Source organism: Phocoena phocoena, chromosome 4, assembly GCF_963924675.1.
Source record: "Phocoena phocoena chromosome 4, mPhoPho1.1, whole genome shotgun sequence".
NCBI classification, from domain to species: Eukaryota; Metazoa; Chordata; class Mammalia; order Artiodactyla; family Phocoenidae; genus Phocoena; species Phocoena phocoena.
In genome coordinates this window covers 12,748,714-12,768,249 of record NC_089222.1, presented here as the reverse complement: position 1 = coordinate 12,768,249, position 19,536 = coordinate 12,748,714, and the positions used below count along the sequence as shown (strand labels likewise).

The window sequence follows — 19,536 nt, the reverse complement described above, 5'->3', positions numbered from 1 at the left end:
GATAAACAACAAGATCCTACTGTATAGCACAGGGAACTATATTCAATATCCTGTGATAAATCATAATGGAAAAGAATATGGATAAGAATATATATATATATACACATTGTATATATATATATATATATACACATTGTTTTTCATATTCTTTTCCATTATGGTGTGTATATATACACATTCTTTGTGTATGTATATGTGTGTGTGTGTGTGTGTGTGTGTGTGTGTGTGTGTGTGTGTGTGTATTGGGTTGGCCAAAAAGTTCGTTCAGGTTTTCCATAAGCTGTTTTAGAAAACTCGAATGAACTTTTTAGCCAACCCTATATATATACATATAACTGAGTCACATTGCTGTACAGCAGAAATTAACAGAACATTGTAAATCAACTATACTTCAATAAAAGAAATAAAAAATAAATTTTAAAAAGGATGTTGTCTCTGAAGCCAAGATAGAAGACAGCTTGAAGAGGAAGGCCGTGGGCAACAGTGGCCCAGGCCCGAGGCACTCCAGTCAGTGAGGTCTGACAGAGCTCTGTGGTCCTTCTTGGCATTCAGTACACCCTTGAAGACAAGAGACAGCTCCTTCCTCTGACTGGAGGGCAGGGAGGAAGGCTGTGGGCAACATAGGGAGTTGCAGGAGCTTGCCCTTGGCTACCTTTATTTGTGAAAAACAAAGTGCTAGAGGAGGAGACGTGAGGAGGTGGTGAAGGCTGAGGATGGCTTCGGGATGCGACCGGAGAGGGAGCTGGCCAGAGCCAAGGAGCAGAGCATGTGGGAAATGCTGGAAACCTTCAAGCCCCCTTGAGTATGATTGGATTCGACCACCTGGAAGCTCTCTTCCATCCCACTGGCCTTGATTAGGAGGGAAAAGATTCCTTCAGGCCGTGCTTCTCACTCTCGGTTGCTCAGTGGAATCACTGGGTCAGTCAGTCCCACACTCGGAGATTCTGATTGAATTGGTCTGGGATGAGGTCTGGGCGTTGAGAATGTTTAAAGATTCCCAGATGATTCTAATTTACAGCCAAAGTATTCCTTAGTATACATGGCATACATTATATACCAAAAACATAACAGTCAACAAGACAAGTTTTTCTGTGTTTAATGTTTAGCCTAAGGAAGTGAAATGTTACTGTCCCTGCTGGGAGTGCCTATTCCTGTGTCTGTCTGGTTATTTTTCTTTCCTTCGGATATGTGGTTGCTTTGGAATCTAAGAGATAGGACATATCAGCATCTTAACAGCTAACTTGTATGTTTACTATGTGGCAAGCATAAGAATTATCAAGTTTTATTCTCAAAACAACCCCATGAGGTAGGCAGTCACATAATCCCTACTTTACAGATCAGAAAACTGAGCCACAGAGAGATTAAAATTGCTGTTCCATAGCCACCTAGATAAGAGCACGAGAGAGAGAACCATATAAGCACATCCAAAAACCTCTGGGTGGTGACCTCCCATTTAATCTAAGCAGGACTGACCACGCCACTCACTAGAAAGTTTCTCAGCTATCTTTTCCCTACCTTTTAGAAACTTCAGCATCAAATCCAGCCATTTCTCTTTCTAATGTGTTTACTGTTTGGCTTAATTTGTTGATCACACATAAGAGGTGGCAATGGCATTGGCTGTAATCCAAAATCTATGCTACAGTTGTTTTAGATGGATCCAAAATGTTCCTTAAACTTGGTCAGAACACACGTGGCCACTCACAGATGAAGGAGCCTTCTACAAGCTAGAGCATTTTCCCTCAAGGTCAGAAGTGCGTTCACCACTTCTATAATAGGTCATTGCTTCTCCACAAGGAAGTACAGACACTGCATGGGGTGAGACTCTGTAACACTCCCCGAGACAGCTTCCGTTAGCTCCAGTTTTACACTCAGATAAAAGTCAGTCTTCATATGTTTCCTTAAACTAGTTTCTTTAGCTGCATACATGAATCAGCATTTGCAAGGAGAGCTTGTAAAAAGCCAAAGTCTGCATGCTAACACAGTGCACAGGAATTTTTTTTTTATACTAAAGATTTTAGAAAGTAAATACAACCCAAGAAGCAAGGAGTAGTTGGGTTTTTACCAAAGGCAGTGCCTAAATTTCTTTCTTTTCCTGTTTCTTTTGGTTTTGTGGGCTTTTCTTGTTCATTTTCTTCAGCATCGTAGCCACTCTTTTCATAGTTTTTGAGTGCTTCTTGCTGAGTGAAAGATGTCATCATGGCTTTTCTATTCTCCTCTAGAAAAGAGCCTGTTGCTTCGAGTGTTTCCAAATCATCAACAAAGACACATTTGCCAAACTGGCGCTTGGGCAACCTGCATGGAAACAAAAAACATGAGAATGAGGGGGCGAGTCCCACCTGGTGTCCCTGGGCACGGGAGCTTCAGGCTTTGGCATTTCCTGATGACTTCGTTACCACATCACCTAGCTGTTGTCCTAGGTTTGCAGAGGTGTTGGGACAGGTATCAGAATAATATGTTTAGCATTATCAACTTTACTGCTGGGATATGGGTTTAGAGGATAGGTAATGCAGTGTAATCGAAAATCGTTATTCTTTGCTCTTATACACTTACGTGATCTTTGAATTTTTTTATTGGCCCTGTATTGCTCTTAATATTGAAAAATAAGAAAAGAAAAACAAAACCATATCAGAGTTGTTGAACACAGGAGCATCTGGGTCCCAATGGTTGGAGTCAAGTCAAGGATTGGCTTGCCTGTGACCTAAGGGAGACAGTTGCCTGCAGGGGACAGAGCCCAGACCTGCCCTCAGCCTACCTCTTGACAGACAGGATGGGTTGCAGCAAGGTGTCCCCTCAGCTTGGGTCTCCACACTCTTCAATGAGCTCTGGGGGTGGGTACCGGTTTGTTCCACCTAAAAATAAAATAAAATATCAAATCAAATCAAATAAAGTATAAAATAATATGAAACTCAACAGTAAAATGAAGTGAAAAAATGAAGTAAAATAAAACATAGACCATTAAGACGTAAAACTTAAGACACAAAATAAAATCAAGTAAAGCATAAAATAAAGTAAAATACACAATAAAACAAAATAAAGAGTAACAAGATAAAGTACAAAATCAAAAAGAATCCATTGACATAAAATCAAAAAGATGTAAAATCAAACAAAGCATAAAATAAATACAAAAATAAAAGCAAATAAAATACAAGCAAAATAAGAGAATAAAATACATCCTATTGTATAAGCAATATAAAATAAAATAACATAAAAGACTAGAACAATATGAAATACAACCTAATGTAATAAAACATAAAAAATAAAGTGAAATTAAAACAGACTAAAAAACTAATCCTTTAGCCACCATCTCCCTCAAAGAAGCACTAGGCCGTCAGCCATCTATTACAATTCTCCCCTCCATCTTTTGCAAAGGTAAGGAATCTAAAGTTCAGGGTGGTCCACTGACCTTTCTAGATTCACACAGCCCATTAGTGGCAAAGCTCGGACTAGAACCAATTCATTAACGTCCATACCTCTCAAATTACAGAAGCACAAATGCTATGTCTCTACTTCTAAGATGTCCATCAGACTCCCTTTATTCCTTCACTGACAAATGGACAGATGTTCCTCAAGGATCCTAACAGGGTTGTCACACCCGCTTATAAACTGAGAAACTAATGTCTCCCAGCAAGAAGGGCAAGATGGCCTCCCACGTCACAAGGAGGCACCCCGCACATGAGTTGTTGTGAACTATGCACAGCTGGACAAAGCCCAAGACAAACTCCTGTAAATGTGACCAGGATAATACCCACCCCCAATCCTAACCATCTCCATCATCATGCTAGAGATACAGATTTGGCACCAGTTGCCCATGAACTTGGTTCAACTGGAAGTGAGGCTACTAGAACAGGATGCAGGGAAGAATTTTGGCCAAGCTTCACTGTCACCGTGCCCTTCACTGGTGGCTTCATCTAGCCAACCTGAGGTGGGAGACCCCGGACTTCTGTCCTGTCTCCCTCACTTCCTGGCAAGTCCCTGAAGACCCTTGCTACTCAAAGTGTGGTAATCAGCATCAACCAGGAGCCTGTTAAAAATGCAGACTCACCACTTTGCTGCAGCAGAAATTAAACACAACATTGTAAATCAACTGCACTTCAATAAAATTTTTTTAAATGCAGACTCTCAGGCCCCAGCTCAGACCCATTGAGTCAGAATCCAAATTATAACTAGATCCCCAGGAAAGGCATGTGCATGTTCAAATCTGAGAAACACTGTTCTATAGCAATAGATTCTGAATCACTGGATACAGCAATAACAGTAACAATGTCTTATGTGTATACAGCAGTGGTGCTTTCAAGCAGGTATTTGAACGTAGGCTTCACAAATAGAGAAGAGACTGTAATCCTCATTCTGGTAAATGAGAAAATCAAAAGGTTCTGTGGAAACCTGAGGCCTCCCAGCCACCAGACAAGAAACCAACACTAGGCTTGGCACAGTGTCAGGGCAACATAGCTCAGGGTTTTCAGGAAGTGGTGTGCTCTCTGGGGGCTCCCTCAGAGAATTTGGGGCTGCCTACACCTCAGCAAGACTGAAGGTGCAATGGGCACCCATTCGCCCATATACCAGGCTCTGTATGTTCCTCTCCCCACCCAGCATCCCCAGGGCTCCCCAACTGCTCACCTTTTAGGAGGTTCAGGAAGGCCTGCGTGAAGCCCCGGGCATAGGTCACCTCCACGTCCGAGAGCCCCTCAAGGTGCAGCAGGTGCTGTTTGGAGGGGCCTCTGGCCACGCGGGTCCCCACGCCTAGGCCCAAGGCCAGCACAAACAGAGTGATGCCCTTGCACTTGGCCTCCAGGGACAGAGTCCTTAACTTCTCCCAGTCCCAGCTGCTGGTCTCACTGGCCACGATGGTAAAGAGGACCTGTACTTTCCTGGGCAGCAGGGCCACCAGGAGCACCTTCTCTGGCATCCACTCCAAGGCGTGGCCCAGGGCCGGGGCTCCCCGCAGGGCAGGTCCATGGCCTCGCGGACATGCCTCTGCATCTGCATCCGGCGGCCGTACGAGGCCAGGTGGAAGCCCTCGCGCACAGGTGGCCACCCCATGCCCTGCCAGAAGTGGGGGGTCGTGTGTGTCACCAGGGCTGTGGGGGCCCCGCGTGGGGACACGCTCGGCTGTGCAGCCACCTCCAGGTTGTCGAGCATGGTGTCCACCAGAGTCAAGGCTGTGCAGTAGAGGTCGGTGCCCATGCCGACGGAGCTGTCCACCACGAAGGCCACGTCCGCGTCCACCGCCAGCGGCCTAGGCACGCCCAGCCCGCACTTCGGGGCCGGGCTGCACTGATCTGCAGAGGAGAGGCGGGGAGAGGCGGGGTTACCACAAGTCCCTTCCCTTCCCATGGACACACAATTCCAGGTGCTCAGTAGGGAAAGCTGTTGCTGAGGGCTGCCTGCATGGGGTTGACTCTGCTAGTAGATGGGCACTGTCAATAAATGTGCCTGTTTCCCAGAAGGAAAAGTTGAGAGTATCTGACGCCTCGGTTAATGTTTCTAACCACTAGGCCATACGGCTTCCTAATCACTAGGTTCACAGACCCCTGCCTGGTTCAATCAGGCCTGACCTCTTATGGGGCTGTGTGACCTGGGGCAGATTACTCAGCTTTCCCACAGCCTCAGTTTCCTCATGTCAGATGGCGATAATGATAATAATAATAATAGCACCTCCCTTATGAGGTTGTTTGTGAAGTGTAACTTTAAAACTAGTTAATATATGTAAGGGCTCAGAACAACTCCTGGTGTGTAGTAAAAGCTCAGGCTCAATAAACCCCAACTAGATTTTTGCTTCTGCAGGATGGGGTTGGAGGCCCAGAGAAACCACATGTCAAATAAGACGATGGATGGGAAAGCAGTTCATCGGCTGTAATATACTCTACAAATGACAGTTCCTGTATTTGACCCAACCAAGTTTTCAGAGCCAAATCTCTCATGGCAGTGTTAGGACTTAGTGTGGATCCAGTAAAGGGAACTATTAAGTCCCCTTTTGCTTTTACCTACAGGACTCACTCTGGCCCCGGGTGATGTGGGTGTGGTTGAGAGCTCTTCACACGTGGGCATGTGTGAGTTTCAGCATCACGTTCTTTCTGGCCCAGGCCAGTGTGGGATACAGTGATGAAAGCGGGGACTCTGAGACAGGGAACAACTTGCCAATACCCTGATGATGGCCAAAGGCAGTTCCAGGCCAAAAAACCAGGACTCCTGACCTTAGCTCAGTGGTCTTCCCTTTACACTAAGGTGCCACTGAGGAAGGAACACAAGCCCAGCCATCCACAGGAACCTGGCAGTACATGTAAGTAAGCAGAGCAGGCCAGGACTGAGAAGATAGGGAAGGGGCAGGGAGGGGAGGGTGGGGCACTAGCAGACACCCGCCCCTCCAAAGGGGGCTGGCACCACTCATCTCTGGCTGACTGTGGCCACAAGGGAATGCAGTGTCTGGGATTCTCCAGATTATTCTGACTTCCTAAGAAAAACTAGAAATTCAGACTTAATAGGAAATTCCCCAGTTCTAAAGTTCTTCACATACCAAGCAAATACACATCTGAGCAGCAGAAATGGCCTGTGGTCACCAGTTAATTCATCCTGTTCTGCAGACATCAGTCTGATCAGCAATGCCATCCAGGCTTACCATAGCAGAGAGTGCAGTGGGCCATGTTCTCCACGTCCTGCTGGTTCTCTGTCTCCCAGACACACAGATGAAATTTGTTGGTTCCATCCATCTAGTGCCAACACATACACAAGGTTATTGTTAGCTGAACTAAATCTCAAGCCATGTTTTTCATGCATCTCCCAATTCAGATGAGAAAAATATTGATATGCTATTTTTAAAGAACACATATAATTCTCTATGTCTAAATAATTTGGGACTTCTATTCCAGTTATTATAGTCACTTAGTTCTCTAGTCCTAACCTGGTGGCTGGACTACCATTGGTGTGGGCACAGGAGCTGTGGGTCTTCAGACTCCCAATGTGTGTAAAACTCAACAAACATCAGGTTGTGTTGGAATGAGGGTAAGGGAGTTGAGGCTTCAGTCATTTATAAATTCTGTAAATCTTTAGTGATTGTCCGTGGTATGTGATGCCATGTGATGGGAGTTATTAACCATGAACATGCAGACCCTTCAAGGACACGGTCATAGATCTAGGCCCTAAACCATGAGGATGGAGAGAGGCAGAGACCACCAGGGAGGCCTCTCTAGAGTATTCCTGGTGGTCAGAGCTGGGAAGAGTGAGGGGGAATCAGGGAAGTCTTTGTAGGGATGGCAAATCTGTTTATCTCCTTCACCAAACCTTTCCAATTATGATTAATTTAATAATTGATATCAGGTTTAAAAGACAAATAATATTAACAGTAATAAATCCAACAAGATCCATGCGATAACTGGGTAGATAATCAACAAACCCATTCTCTCTTCTTCTGAGGGTCACGACTAGACTACATTTCCCACCATCCCTTGCAGTTAGTTGGACCATATGACCAGGATCTAGCCAACAGCGTGTAGGTGGAAGTGATGAATGCCATTTCCAGGGCATGCACTAAGCTCCACTGCCTCCTCTGCCAGCCAGATGTAGAGGATCCAGAAAAGGTCTTGACGCCCTCAGCCATGTTGGGGCCATTGACAGAAGGAGCTCAGGTCCTAAATGCAGCAAAGCACCCCTTTCCTTCACCCACACACCCAGGGACCCACATCGCTGGTGACAGATGCAGAAATAACACTTTCTGGTGTTAAGCCCCTGAGACTTGGGCATGAATGGTTTCACAGTCAACCTGCCCTGGCTAATGCAGACTATTTGCAAGGTTTCCACCTCATAATGAAATTAGGAAAGTTTTCAGATGATTTCTCTCAGGAGTTGAGGTGTGGTTTGCAAAGAGCTGGATATCTAAGCTTAGTCATGGCCATCTCATTGTCCACTCTGTCAAAGCATGTAGGACAGCGCCTCCCTGAGGGTCAGCCCCACCTCCTGCATTGCTGTGGCCAGGGCCAAGCCGACCTGGACCCTCCTCTGGTAGCAAGGTGCTCAGGATATGAAGATGTCGTGCCCACCCTTGGGAATAGAGAATGGGAAGGGTCTACTCTGGAAAAGAACATTCTGTAACATACACTCCTTACAGATCATTCACTCTTCCTGTTTAGGATTGCGGCACATCCCAAACATGGTCCCTCACCTGAGCCTCCTTGATGGAAAAACCCTTGTGGGGAAAGATATATAAAAAGTGGAACTTTCACTTATGCTAATGTAACACAAAACAAACATGGGAACGTTCCTAATTCTTCCATGCCAAAAGCCATCTAAATTTAGGGTTTTTTCTGACTTAGAAATTCAAATCAACAAAGACTAATGAAATGGCTACTAGGTAAAAGTCTTAAGCCATTTGGAGACGCAAAAATGACACAGCCACACCTTCAAAGAGCTTAGAAACCTAAGTGGAAGGATAGACAAATAATGTTCAAGAAAGAAAGAGACCAGTAATATATTTTGGGAACACAGGAAGAGGAGATTCATTTCAAAAGGAATGAATAAAAGGAACCTGATGAAGATAATGGCATCTGGCACTTTTGAGAGAATGAGTAGGATCCTTACCTGGCAAAGAAGCAGGGGAAAGCATTACGGTGTGGAGGAACAGCAAGATAAATGCCCAGAGGTAAGCAGTGGTTATTTATGAATTCTTCTCAACGCCCCTACCCGCCAGACACTTGAGAAAACGCATCTGAATCCCTGGAACTCCCTGACAGAGGGAGGAGGCTGACAAGAACAGTGAGTGGAGAGTTGCCAACATTCGGATCCACTTCACATGGTCATAGACCAAACAAAATGGACCTAACAAATCGCTGAGGATTAGAGAGAACAATGTTAGCATGGGTATAACACATTAAGAGCTTTACTGGAAATCACATGAGGCAATCTGTAAGGCTTCTGAAACCAGGATCCACAGCAGTGCTCCAGGAGACAGGAGAAGACTGGAGTAACACAGGAACATCGACTTAACTCCAAGAGTTGTGGGGAGACACTAAGCTGGTGTACATTATTTTTAAACCACAGGAAGCATGGCTGAGGTGTGTTATCTAAAGAAGAATTGATGAGAATTTTAAAGGTAATATGAAAGACTTCAAATAAATTCAAACATACCCTCAAGTTTGTACAAAGGATTTGTTCACAGGAAAAAATCTATGCAGCACTAATAGACTAGGTGTCGGGAACTCGGCACCTAGTCCTTGGCCTGCCAGAATTGGCTGTGTGGCCTTGGACAAGCCTCTGGCCTATTTCCTCAACAACAGAGTTTAGGGTAGGAGTCAATGCTGCTGAGCTTTCTTCCTATTTCAACACAGCCTGGTCCCCCGTTACTGTCCTCTGTATTTGCCTCGTGTTCAGGACACTATGTTGACTTTTCTACTCAGCTCAGCTCTTCAATCTGCTGTTCGGCTGGTTGGAAAACAACCTAATTCAACTGAATTGGAATAGCTACAAAACTTGCATCTACTTTTTAACATCTTTATTGGAGTATAATTGCTTTACATTATTGTGTTAGTTTCTGCTGTAAAACAAAGTGAATCAGATATATGGATACATATATCCCCATATCTCCTCCCTCTTGTGTCTCCCTCCAGCCTCCATATCCCACCCCTCTACGTGGTCACAGAGCACCAAGCTGATCTCCCTGTGCTATGCGGCTGCTTCCCACTGGCTATCTATTTTACATTTGGTAGTGTATACATGTCCATGAAACTCTCACTTTGCCCCAGCTTACCCTTCCCCCTCCCCATGTCCTCAAGTCCATTCTCTACGTTTGTGTCTTTATTCCTATCCTGTGCCTAGGTTCTTCAGAACCACTTTTTCTATTTTTTTGATTTTATAGATATATATATATATATTAGCATACAGTATTTGTTTTTCTCTTTCTGACTTACTTCACTCTGTATGACAGTCTCTAGGTCCATCCACCTCACTACAAATAACTCAATTTTGTTTCTTTTTATGGCTGAGTAATATTCCATTGTATATATGTGCCACATCTTCTTTATCTATTCATCTGTTGTTGGACACTTAGGTTGCTTCCATGTCCTGGCTATTGTAAATAGAGCTGCAGTGAACATTATGGTACATGACTCTTTTGGAATTATGGTTTTCTCAGGGTATATGCCCAGTAGTGGGATTGCTGGGTCATATGGTAGTTCTATTTTCAGTTTTTTAAGGAACCTCTATACTGTTCTACATAGTGGCTGTATCAATTTACATTCCCACCAACAGTGCAAGAGGGTTCCCTTTTCCCCTCACCCTCTCCAGCATTTATTGTTTGTAGATTTTTTGATGATAGCTATTCTGACTGGTGTGAGGTGATACCTCATTGTAGTTTTGACTTGCATTTCTCTAATAATTAGTCATGTTGAGCATCCTTTCATATGTTTGTTGACAATCTGCATATCTTCTTTGGAGAAATGTCTATTTAGGTCTTCTGCCCATTTTTGGATTGGGTTGTTTATTTAATATTGAGGTGCATGAGCTCCATGTATAAATTGGAGATTAATCCTTTGTTAGTTGCTTCATTTGCAAATATTTTCTCCCATTCTGAGGGTTGTCTTTTCATCTTGTTTATGGTTTCCTTTGCTGTGCAAAAGCTTTTGTTTCATTAGATCCCATTTTTATACTTTTGTTTTCATTTACATTCCTCTAGAAGTGGGTACAAAACGACCTTGCTGTGATTTATGTCATAGAGTGTTCTGCCTATGTTTTCTTCTAAGAGTTTGATAGTGTTTGGCCTTATATTTAGGTCTTTAATTCACTTTGAGTTTATTTTTGTGTATGGTGTTAAGGACTGTTCTACTTTCATTCTTTTACATGCAGCTGTCCAGTTTCCCCAGAACCACTTATTGAAGAGGCTGTCTTTTCTCCACTGTATGTTCTTGCCACCTTTATCAAAGATAAGGTGACCATATGCATGTGGGTTTATCTCTGCGCTTTCTATCCTGTTCCATCGATATATATTTCTGTTTTTGTGCCAGTACCATACTGTCTTGATTACTGTAGCTTTGTAGTATACTCTGAAGTCTGAGAGCCTGATTCTTCCACCTCCATTTTTCATTCTCAAGATTGCTTTGGTTATTTGGGGTCTTTTGTGCTTCCATACAAATTGTGTAATATTTTGTTCTAGTTCTGTGAAAAATGCCATTGGTAGTTGGATAGGGATTGCATTGAATTTGTAGAGTGCTTTGCGTAGTATAGTCATTTTCACAATGTTGATTTTTCCAGTCCAAGAACATGGTATATCTCTCCCTCTGTTTGTATCATCTTTAATTTCTTTCATTATGGTCTTATAGTTTTCTGCCCACAGGTATTTTGTCTCCTTAGGTAGGTTTATTCCTAGGTATTTTATTCTTTTTGTTGCAACGGTAAATGGGAGTGTTTCCTTAATTTCTCTTTCGGATTGTTCATCATCAGTGTATAGGAATTCAAGAGATTTCTGTGCATTGATTTTGTATCCTGCTACTTTACCAAATACATTGATTACCTCTAGTAGTTTTCTGGTAGCATCTTTAGGAATCTCTATATATAGTATCATGTCATCTGCCAAGAATAATGGTTTTACTTCTTCTTTTCTGATTTGGATTCCTTTTTCTTCTCTGATTGATGTGGTTAAAACTTCCAAAACTATGTTGAATAATAGTCGTGAGAGTGGGCAACCTTGTCTTCTTCCTCATCTTAGTGGAAATGTTTTTCACCAATGAGAACCACATTGGCTTTGGGATTGTCATATATGGCCTTTATTATGTTGAGGTAATTCCCTCTATGCCTATTTTATGGAGAGTTTTTATCATAAAGGGGTGTTGAATTTTGTCAAAAGCTTTTTCTGCATTTATTGAGATTATCATATGGTTTTTAACCTTCAATTTGTTAATATGGTGTATCACATTAATTGTTTTGCCTATATTGAATACTTGCATCCCTGCCATAAACCCCACTTGACTGTGGTGCATGATCCTTTTACTGTGCTGTTGGATTCTGTTTGCTAGTATTTTGTTGAGGATTTTTGCATCTCTGTTCATCAGTGATATTGACCTGTAGTTTTCTTTTTTTGTGACATCTTTGTCTGGTTTTGGTATCAGGGTGATGGTGGCCTCATAGAATGAGTTTGGGAGTTTTTTTCCCTCTGCTGTATTTTGGAAGAGTTTGAGAAGGATAGGTGTTAGATCTTCTGTAATTGTTTGGTAGAATTCACCTGTGAAGCCATCTGGTCCTGGGCTTTTGTTGGTTAGAAGATTTTTAATCACAATTTCAATTTCAGTGTTTGTGATTGGTCTGTTCATGTTTTCTATTTCTTCCTGGTTCAGTCTTGGAGGGTTGTGCTTTTCTAAGAATTTGTCCATTTCTTCCAGGTTGTCCATTTTATTGGCATATAGTTGAGAGTTCATGTGGTAAGGGACCCCAGCATGAGAAGAATAAGCTGGCTCTATGATCCCTACTGCACCAGAGAAGGAAATCTCACAGAGTACCTGAAACACAAGCCAAGTGATCTGCTTGAGGCTCAAAGCTTTATTATAGTTTGAATGAGCATTTTTCATGATTCCCTCAACCAACTTTGCTTCTGAATATCGAGTTGTGCTCTGATGAGACTAGTTGGGCACTAAGGACAAGAGTGTAAGGGGAAGGGGCGGGAGAGGATACAGCACAGGGATTTGCATGAACAGCCTCTTTTGTTTAATAGAAAGGTATGTTCTCAAAGGATACAGACAACACTCAAACCTCAGCCCCCAATATTAAAGAATGCCCTGTGGGCCCTGAGCTGGAGAAGCACACAGGGTTCAAGTCAATGCTTGACTGCTTCTGGGCTGAGCTGCCAGAGGCCAGGGAACAATGCTCATTCCTAGGACTGCACTGAGGAGGCTCTTGGCTCAGGCAAATGGGGGAGAGAGGAAGGAGGCAAGTGCTGAGAAGGAAGATTTGCCTTGGACGGAGGAAGGGCTGACCGGACCCTAAAGAGGGAGAGTTAGATACCATCTGGTGTCCAGTTTCAGCTCCTGCCAGATGGCATGGCCCCACCAGGAACGCCATGAAGCTGCTGACTCTTCCTGGACTCCCCAGTGAACACTGGGGGTCGACTTTGGAGGGACCAGGGAACCAGACACACGGGAGTGTTGATTCAGGACTGTGTCATTTATAACAAGTCACTTCACCTCAGAGCTTCCCTCACTTTCTCTGGGAAATGTATTATTGTGGTTAACTTGTAGGATTAATATGAGGATCAGCCCCAAATTCCTCAGACTTTAACATTCATGGAAACCTTCTGGGGATCTTATTAAAAATGCAGAGCCTGATGGATTAGATCAGGGAGAAAGCTTAAGATTTGGCATTTCTCACAAACCTGGGTGAGGCTGATATGCTGCTGGTCCCAGGACCACATTTTGAGGAGTGAGAGGTGAAGATGACAAGGCATGAAAAGCACATAGCATGGTGGCTGGAACTTCATAGGCGCTGTAAATAAATGGAAGCTTTCTGATTTAATATAGAGTTACTGGGAAAATGCACATTCCTGATGACCTTGAGGAGATAGCAATAACCATGGCCTGCATCGCGTATACACAGAAAGTGTCAGACGTCCCTGTGGACACTACTTCCTACAGCTCTCACAGCAAACCTGTGAGTTTATCCCCATTTTACAGGTGACTAAATTGAGGCACCAGTGCCAAATGACATGTCCAGATTACACAATGGACAAAGCCAGAGTTTGAAGCCTCATTGCCTAATTCCTTCCCTCAGCTACTAATCCTCACTCTAGGGTGGTAACAATCTAATCGAAAACAGCAGCCCATAAGGCCTCAGCAGCGAGTCATCCATGGCCTCTGAAAGGGGTGTCTGGACAACCCAACACTTCCTTCAAAAAAAAAAATGAATGTCCTCCTGCAACTTTTCTGAATTCTAAAATTATGCCAATTTTTAAAAAATTACTCCTCCCCTAATCCCATTGGCCTTCCTCTTAATATTTTCATCTGCTAAAGCTAATTGTTTTTTTCTGCATGATAGAAAGTATTCCATTCTTGGGATTTTTTTTTTTAAGAGCAGTACACGGAAATAGAAATAGGGCCAGTTCATAAATCTCTCTCATAGTGTTCTTGTATAGATAAAATTAATTAATACGTGGAAAAAGCTTAGAACTTCTCAACTATCTTCTTTTCCTGTTTTTGACTTTGAATTAAAATCTCATTGTGAATGGGGATTCCAGACCTTGAGCAAGTTTTTTAACTTCTCTGGGCCTCAGTTTCATCATCTGAAAAATGGACCCATAATAATAGTTATCTGTTTGAGTTGTTGTAAGGATTAAATGAATCAATAAGTGGGAAGATCTCAGAATAGCATCTGGATCAATAAATGTGAGCTATTTTCCTAGCTATTGTTTCAAAGGAACAAGTGCTAGATTTTTTATAAAGAAAAATGAAATTCGAAATGAGGCAAACAAATTGCATTTTCCCTATAATCCTCCACTTTTTGACCTTAAAAAAGAGGGGCACATTAAGTCTTATGTTTTGAGACATAAGGCAATTAGACAGTTCTTAATGGGATTAGGCAAGAATCGTCCAAATGCTATAATATTGCTTTATTTAGGGCTGAGGTTGATTCAATGGATGGTTTAAGAAATCTTTCCAATATGCCCCATAACTTCCAAGCATGTTTAAATGGATGAGAAATTAGGCATCTGTTTATACAATCATTTCAAATTGAACAACCATCATTTTTCTAGAAGTATGGGGGTGTTGTTCTGAAAAATAAAATAACATAGAGGTGAAAGACAAAAGCCCCACAGATTGTCAAAGGGAGCCCTCAAGCAGATAATTCAGAAGGAAAATTACAGGACATTCCCACTCTCCTAACTGGATTCCACTAAGGATAAAGCACAGAGTAGGGAAGGTTATGAGATGCAATATGCCCAGTTGTGAAGAAATGAGGATTTGTTGAAAGTCTCTGAGGATGGGGTTATCATTTTTATGGTTTCTCTCCTTGCCAATGTCACCAGAACTGAGGTCATTCACTACATCTGAGCTGGCAAGTACCATTTAACAACTTTCTAAATTGTTAAATTGAAGGAACAGACTCATCCCGCAGCATCCTGGGGCAAGAATATGTCTAAGAAATGAAGAGAAGAGCAGAAAGAAAGGACAGAACTGAGATGCAAGTACCTTTAAGCTGGCAGTTTCTTCTCACACACTATGTCATTCTTTCACTCTCACCTAAAGCAGCTGAGAGGGCCAGAACATCTTGACAAAGGACCATCCAGATGCTGTCTGCCCATGATCCCCTCTCAGAGAGCAGCACTGATGAACAATGGGGTGGGGTTAATCATAATTGTACCCTGAGTATCACTCTCCAAATGTTAGGGAAATGCCTTTTAAAAAGTAGATAATTACACCTGGATAGGAGCCTTAAATAACATCAAGTTGTGACACTCTCTCCATTTTAGAGCTGAGCAAAATGAGACTCAGAAAGACAAAGAGACTTTTTCTACAGCACCTTGTTATTGATGAAAGAGCCAAAGACAAAAGTTCCATCTCTAATTTAAACTGTTATGTATTTGAAACAAAAGCAAAAATAAACAAATGGGACTACATTAAACTAAAAAGCTTTTGCACAGTGAAGGAAAGAAACCATCAACAAAAAGAAAAGGCAGCCTACTGAATGGGAGAAGATATTTGCAAACCGTATATCCAGTAAGTATAGAAAGAACTCATACAACTCAACATCAAAAAGCAAACAAACAACCCAATTACAAAATGGGCAGAGGAGCTGAATATTTTTCCAAAGACATACAGATGACATTGGATACATGAAAAGATGCTCAACATCACTAACCATCAGGGAAATCAAAACCACAATGAGATATAACCTCATACCTGTCAGAATGTCTATCATCAAAAAGAGAACAAATAGATATGGGAACATATGTATATGTATAACTGATTCACTTTGTTATAAAGCAGAAACTAACACACCATTGTAAAGCAATCATACTCCAATAAAGATGTTAAAAAAAAAACCCACAACATTGTAAATCAAATACCCTTGAAAATATTTTTTAAATGCAAAAAATTTTTTTAATTAATTTCATTGTGTGTGTGTACCACAGGTTCAATATATAAATTATGTCAAATTGATTACACTGTTTTTCAAAATAAAGAATTTTTGATAGTTAAAAAAAAAGAGAGAGAACAAATAACAAGTGTTTGTGAGAATGTGGAGAAAAGGGAACCCTCATGCACTGTTGGTGGGAGTGTAAATTGGTGCAGCCACTGTGGAAAACTGTATAGCAGTTCCTCAAAAATTAAAAATAGAACTACCATATGATCCAGCAATTTCACTTCTGGGTATTTACCCAAAGAAAACAAAACACAGAGTCAAAAAGATATATGCACACTTATGTTCATGGCAGGATTATTTACAACAGCTACAAAATGGAAGCAACCTAAGTGTCCTTCAATAGATCAATGGATAAAGAAGATGATATATATATATATATATATATATATATATATATACACACACATAAATATATACATATATAGAGATGTATGTATACACACACACACACAATGGAATATTACTTAGCCACAAAGAGAATGAAGTCTTGCCATTTGTGACAACATGGATGGACCTAAAGGGTATTATGCTAAGTGAAATTAGTCAGAATGGAGAAAGAAAACTACCATATGATTTCACTCATGTGTGGAATCTAAGAAACAAAAAAAATGAACAAACGTAAAACAGAAACAGACTCATAGATACAGAGAACAAACTGGTGGTTGCCAGAGGGAGGAGCGTGGGTGGATGAGAGAAATAGGTGAGGGAGGTTAAGAGTACATAATTCTGGGCTTCCCTGGTGGCGCAGTGGTTAAGGATCCACCTGCCAATACAGGGTACATGGGTTCGAGCCCTGGTTCGGGAAGATCCCACATGCTGCAGAGCAACTAAGTTCCTGCGCCACAACTACTGAGCCTGTGCTCTAGAGCCTGCGAGCCACAACTACTGAAGCCTGCACGCCTAGAGCCCATGCTCCACAACAAGAGAAGCCACTGCAATGAGAAGCCCATGCACCACAATGAAGAGTAGCCCCCGCTCACCACAACTAGAGAAAGTCCATGCACAGCAAAGAAGACCCAATGCAGCCAAAAATAAATAAATAAAATAAATAAATTTATAAAAATAAAAAAAGAGGTACAAAATTCCTGTTACAAAATGTATGAGTCACAGCTATAAAATGTACAGTGTGGGGAATATAGTCAATAACTATGTAATATCTTTGTACGGTGACATATCATAACTAGACTTATTATGGTGACCATTTTGTATGTATAAAAATATCAAATCACTATGCTGTACACACCTGAAACTAATAAAATATTATAAGTCAATTATACTTCAATAAAAATAAAAAAAAATAAAGTGTGACTTGTTTCACCCTGCCTTTACTAATCCACTGAGAGTTGCCACCATCCTCCAACTCATCCCTGTCCAGACACCCCGGGAGGCAAGAGGGATTAACAGGGAACAAGGGACTCACCCTCTGCATCTTAACTTTATTTCTGAAAACTCAAGATATTTTGTCCATCCTTCCCAACAGTTCACAAGCTGTCATGATCTTACCTATTGATCTTAGAAGCATATTCACAGCTGTGTCAACAAAATCTCTCACCTAACACTCGCGCTACACACCCAACCTTCAGAGAAAATTAAATGGTCTAACACAGCTGAATTCCTTAGCTCTTAGGCTGAACCATATGACACTTCCGTTTTCGCAGATCAGAAACGGTTGAATATTGGCAATGGAATGTAGCTCAGTCTGATATTCATCAGCATCCTGAAATCACTTAAAAAGGAAATCGCTTTTCATTCTGATAAATCATCCATCCCAGATGTTCCATGAGAATGTGTTACATGGGTTTCAGTTAGAAAAGTAAAGTCTAGAGAATAGATCAATAAATACATTGTGGTACACATAGAAAACAAACTTATGGTTACCAAAGGGAAAAGGAGAGAGGGATAAATTAGGAGTTTGGGATTAACAGATACATACTGCCATATATAAAATAGGTAACCAACAAAGATCTACTGTATAACACAGGGAACTATATTCAATATCTTGTAATAACCTATAATGGAAAAGAATCTGAAAAAGAGTATATATATATCTGAATCACTGCACTGTATACCTGAAACTAACACAAAATTGTAAATCAACTATACTTCAATTTTAAAAAATAAAAATAAATTATGGTATATACACACACTAGAATACTTCAGAAAAGCAGTTAAAAAATTACTCATATAAACAACATGGATGAACAAACGAACAGACATTGAGTGAAAGAAGCCAGATATAAAGAGTACATTCTGTAGGATTCACATTGCACCAAGGCTCAGAACAGGTGACGGAAGCCGGAAAGGTCGTACTAGAAAACGTATAGAATGGCAAAAGTATTCAATATCTCGAACCATGTCTAGGTCACAGCGCTTTAAACATATACAAAAATCCATCTAGCTGTATCCTTAAAATCAGTGCCTCTTACCCACTTTGTATATGGATGTGGATTTTATACCCCAAATAAAAAAGAGGAGAGAAAATTACAGTCTGTGGACCCCCATGATACAGGTTAGCCTAGAGTGGTTAAGCACAGGCTGTGAAGGCAGATAAAATTGGTCTGCCCCCAACAGATACTTGATCTTTGATGATATACTTAACCTCTCTCTAAGCCTCAGTATTCTTATCTCTGAAATGGAGATCACAATGACATTTACCTTATACAGTTTGGGGGATAATTCAATAAGACAGTGTTTAAAAGGCACATGGCACAGAGGCTCAAGGATGGCCAGTAGGTACCAGCAGTAGCACTGGTAGCAGAGTCTGTAATGAGACATCCCCCCAACCCCGCACCTGCCCCCTCCCACGCATATACTTCAGTTTCTGGAGAATTCTTCCCCTGACCAGCTCTCACTCCTCACGTGCTCCTTGGCGGAGGAGCAGGAACCAGGCACTAACCCCCAGAACCCGGCGCAGCCGCGGTCCCCCACTTACCAGTAGGGCGTCTGGGAGGTTGTGGTCCTCTGTGAAGGTGATGACCGCAGAGGTGATGTCCAGCGCACTGAGCTCCGGCGTGGCTGTGCTGATGGAACCTGCATCCTGGATCCAGCCTGCCTGGAAGAGCACGGCCACCTTCCTCAGGAGGCGGTCTGCGCGCACGCGCTTGAATACATGTCTCACCACAAACCTCATGGAGTCCCCAAGGTTCCTGCTGCTAGAGGACCCTGCCAGGGCGAGTCCCCTGACCTCCTGCAGGAGCGCGGGCCTCCCCTTATGGTCGGAGAAGCGAACCACGTAATCTGTTTTGCTGTCGTAGGAGACGATGGCCACCCGGGCACCCGTGGGGCAGTTACTCCCATTGATTTCCGTCTTCATCAACAGAGGTAGTAAAATGCCTCTCATCCTCTCGAAATCCAACTGGGAGACGTCATTTGACACGTCCAAGGCGAAGACCACCTCGGTCGGGAACACTGGGCATTCGGAAACAC

General features: G+C 42.2%; 1 protein-coding gene across 1 annotated transcript in view; it reads right to left on the bottom strand.

Annotated features, from left to right (window-relative positions):
• Positions 1-19,536, bottom strand: part of LOC136122631 (collagen alpha-4(VI) chain-like) — a 52,691-nt gene that overhangs the window by 1,124 nt on the left and 32,031 nt on the right. Inside the window, 6 exon segments of the mRNA XM_065876693.1 lie at positions 2,063-2,292; positions 2,753-2,849; positions 4,618-4,950; positions 4,953-5,279; positions 6,617-6,707; positions 19,043-19,536. Of these exon segments, the coding sequence (XP_065732765.1) occupies positions 2,063-2,292; positions 2,753-2,849; positions 4,618-4,950; positions 4,953-5,279; positions 6,617-6,707; positions 19,043-19,536 (1,572 nt within the window).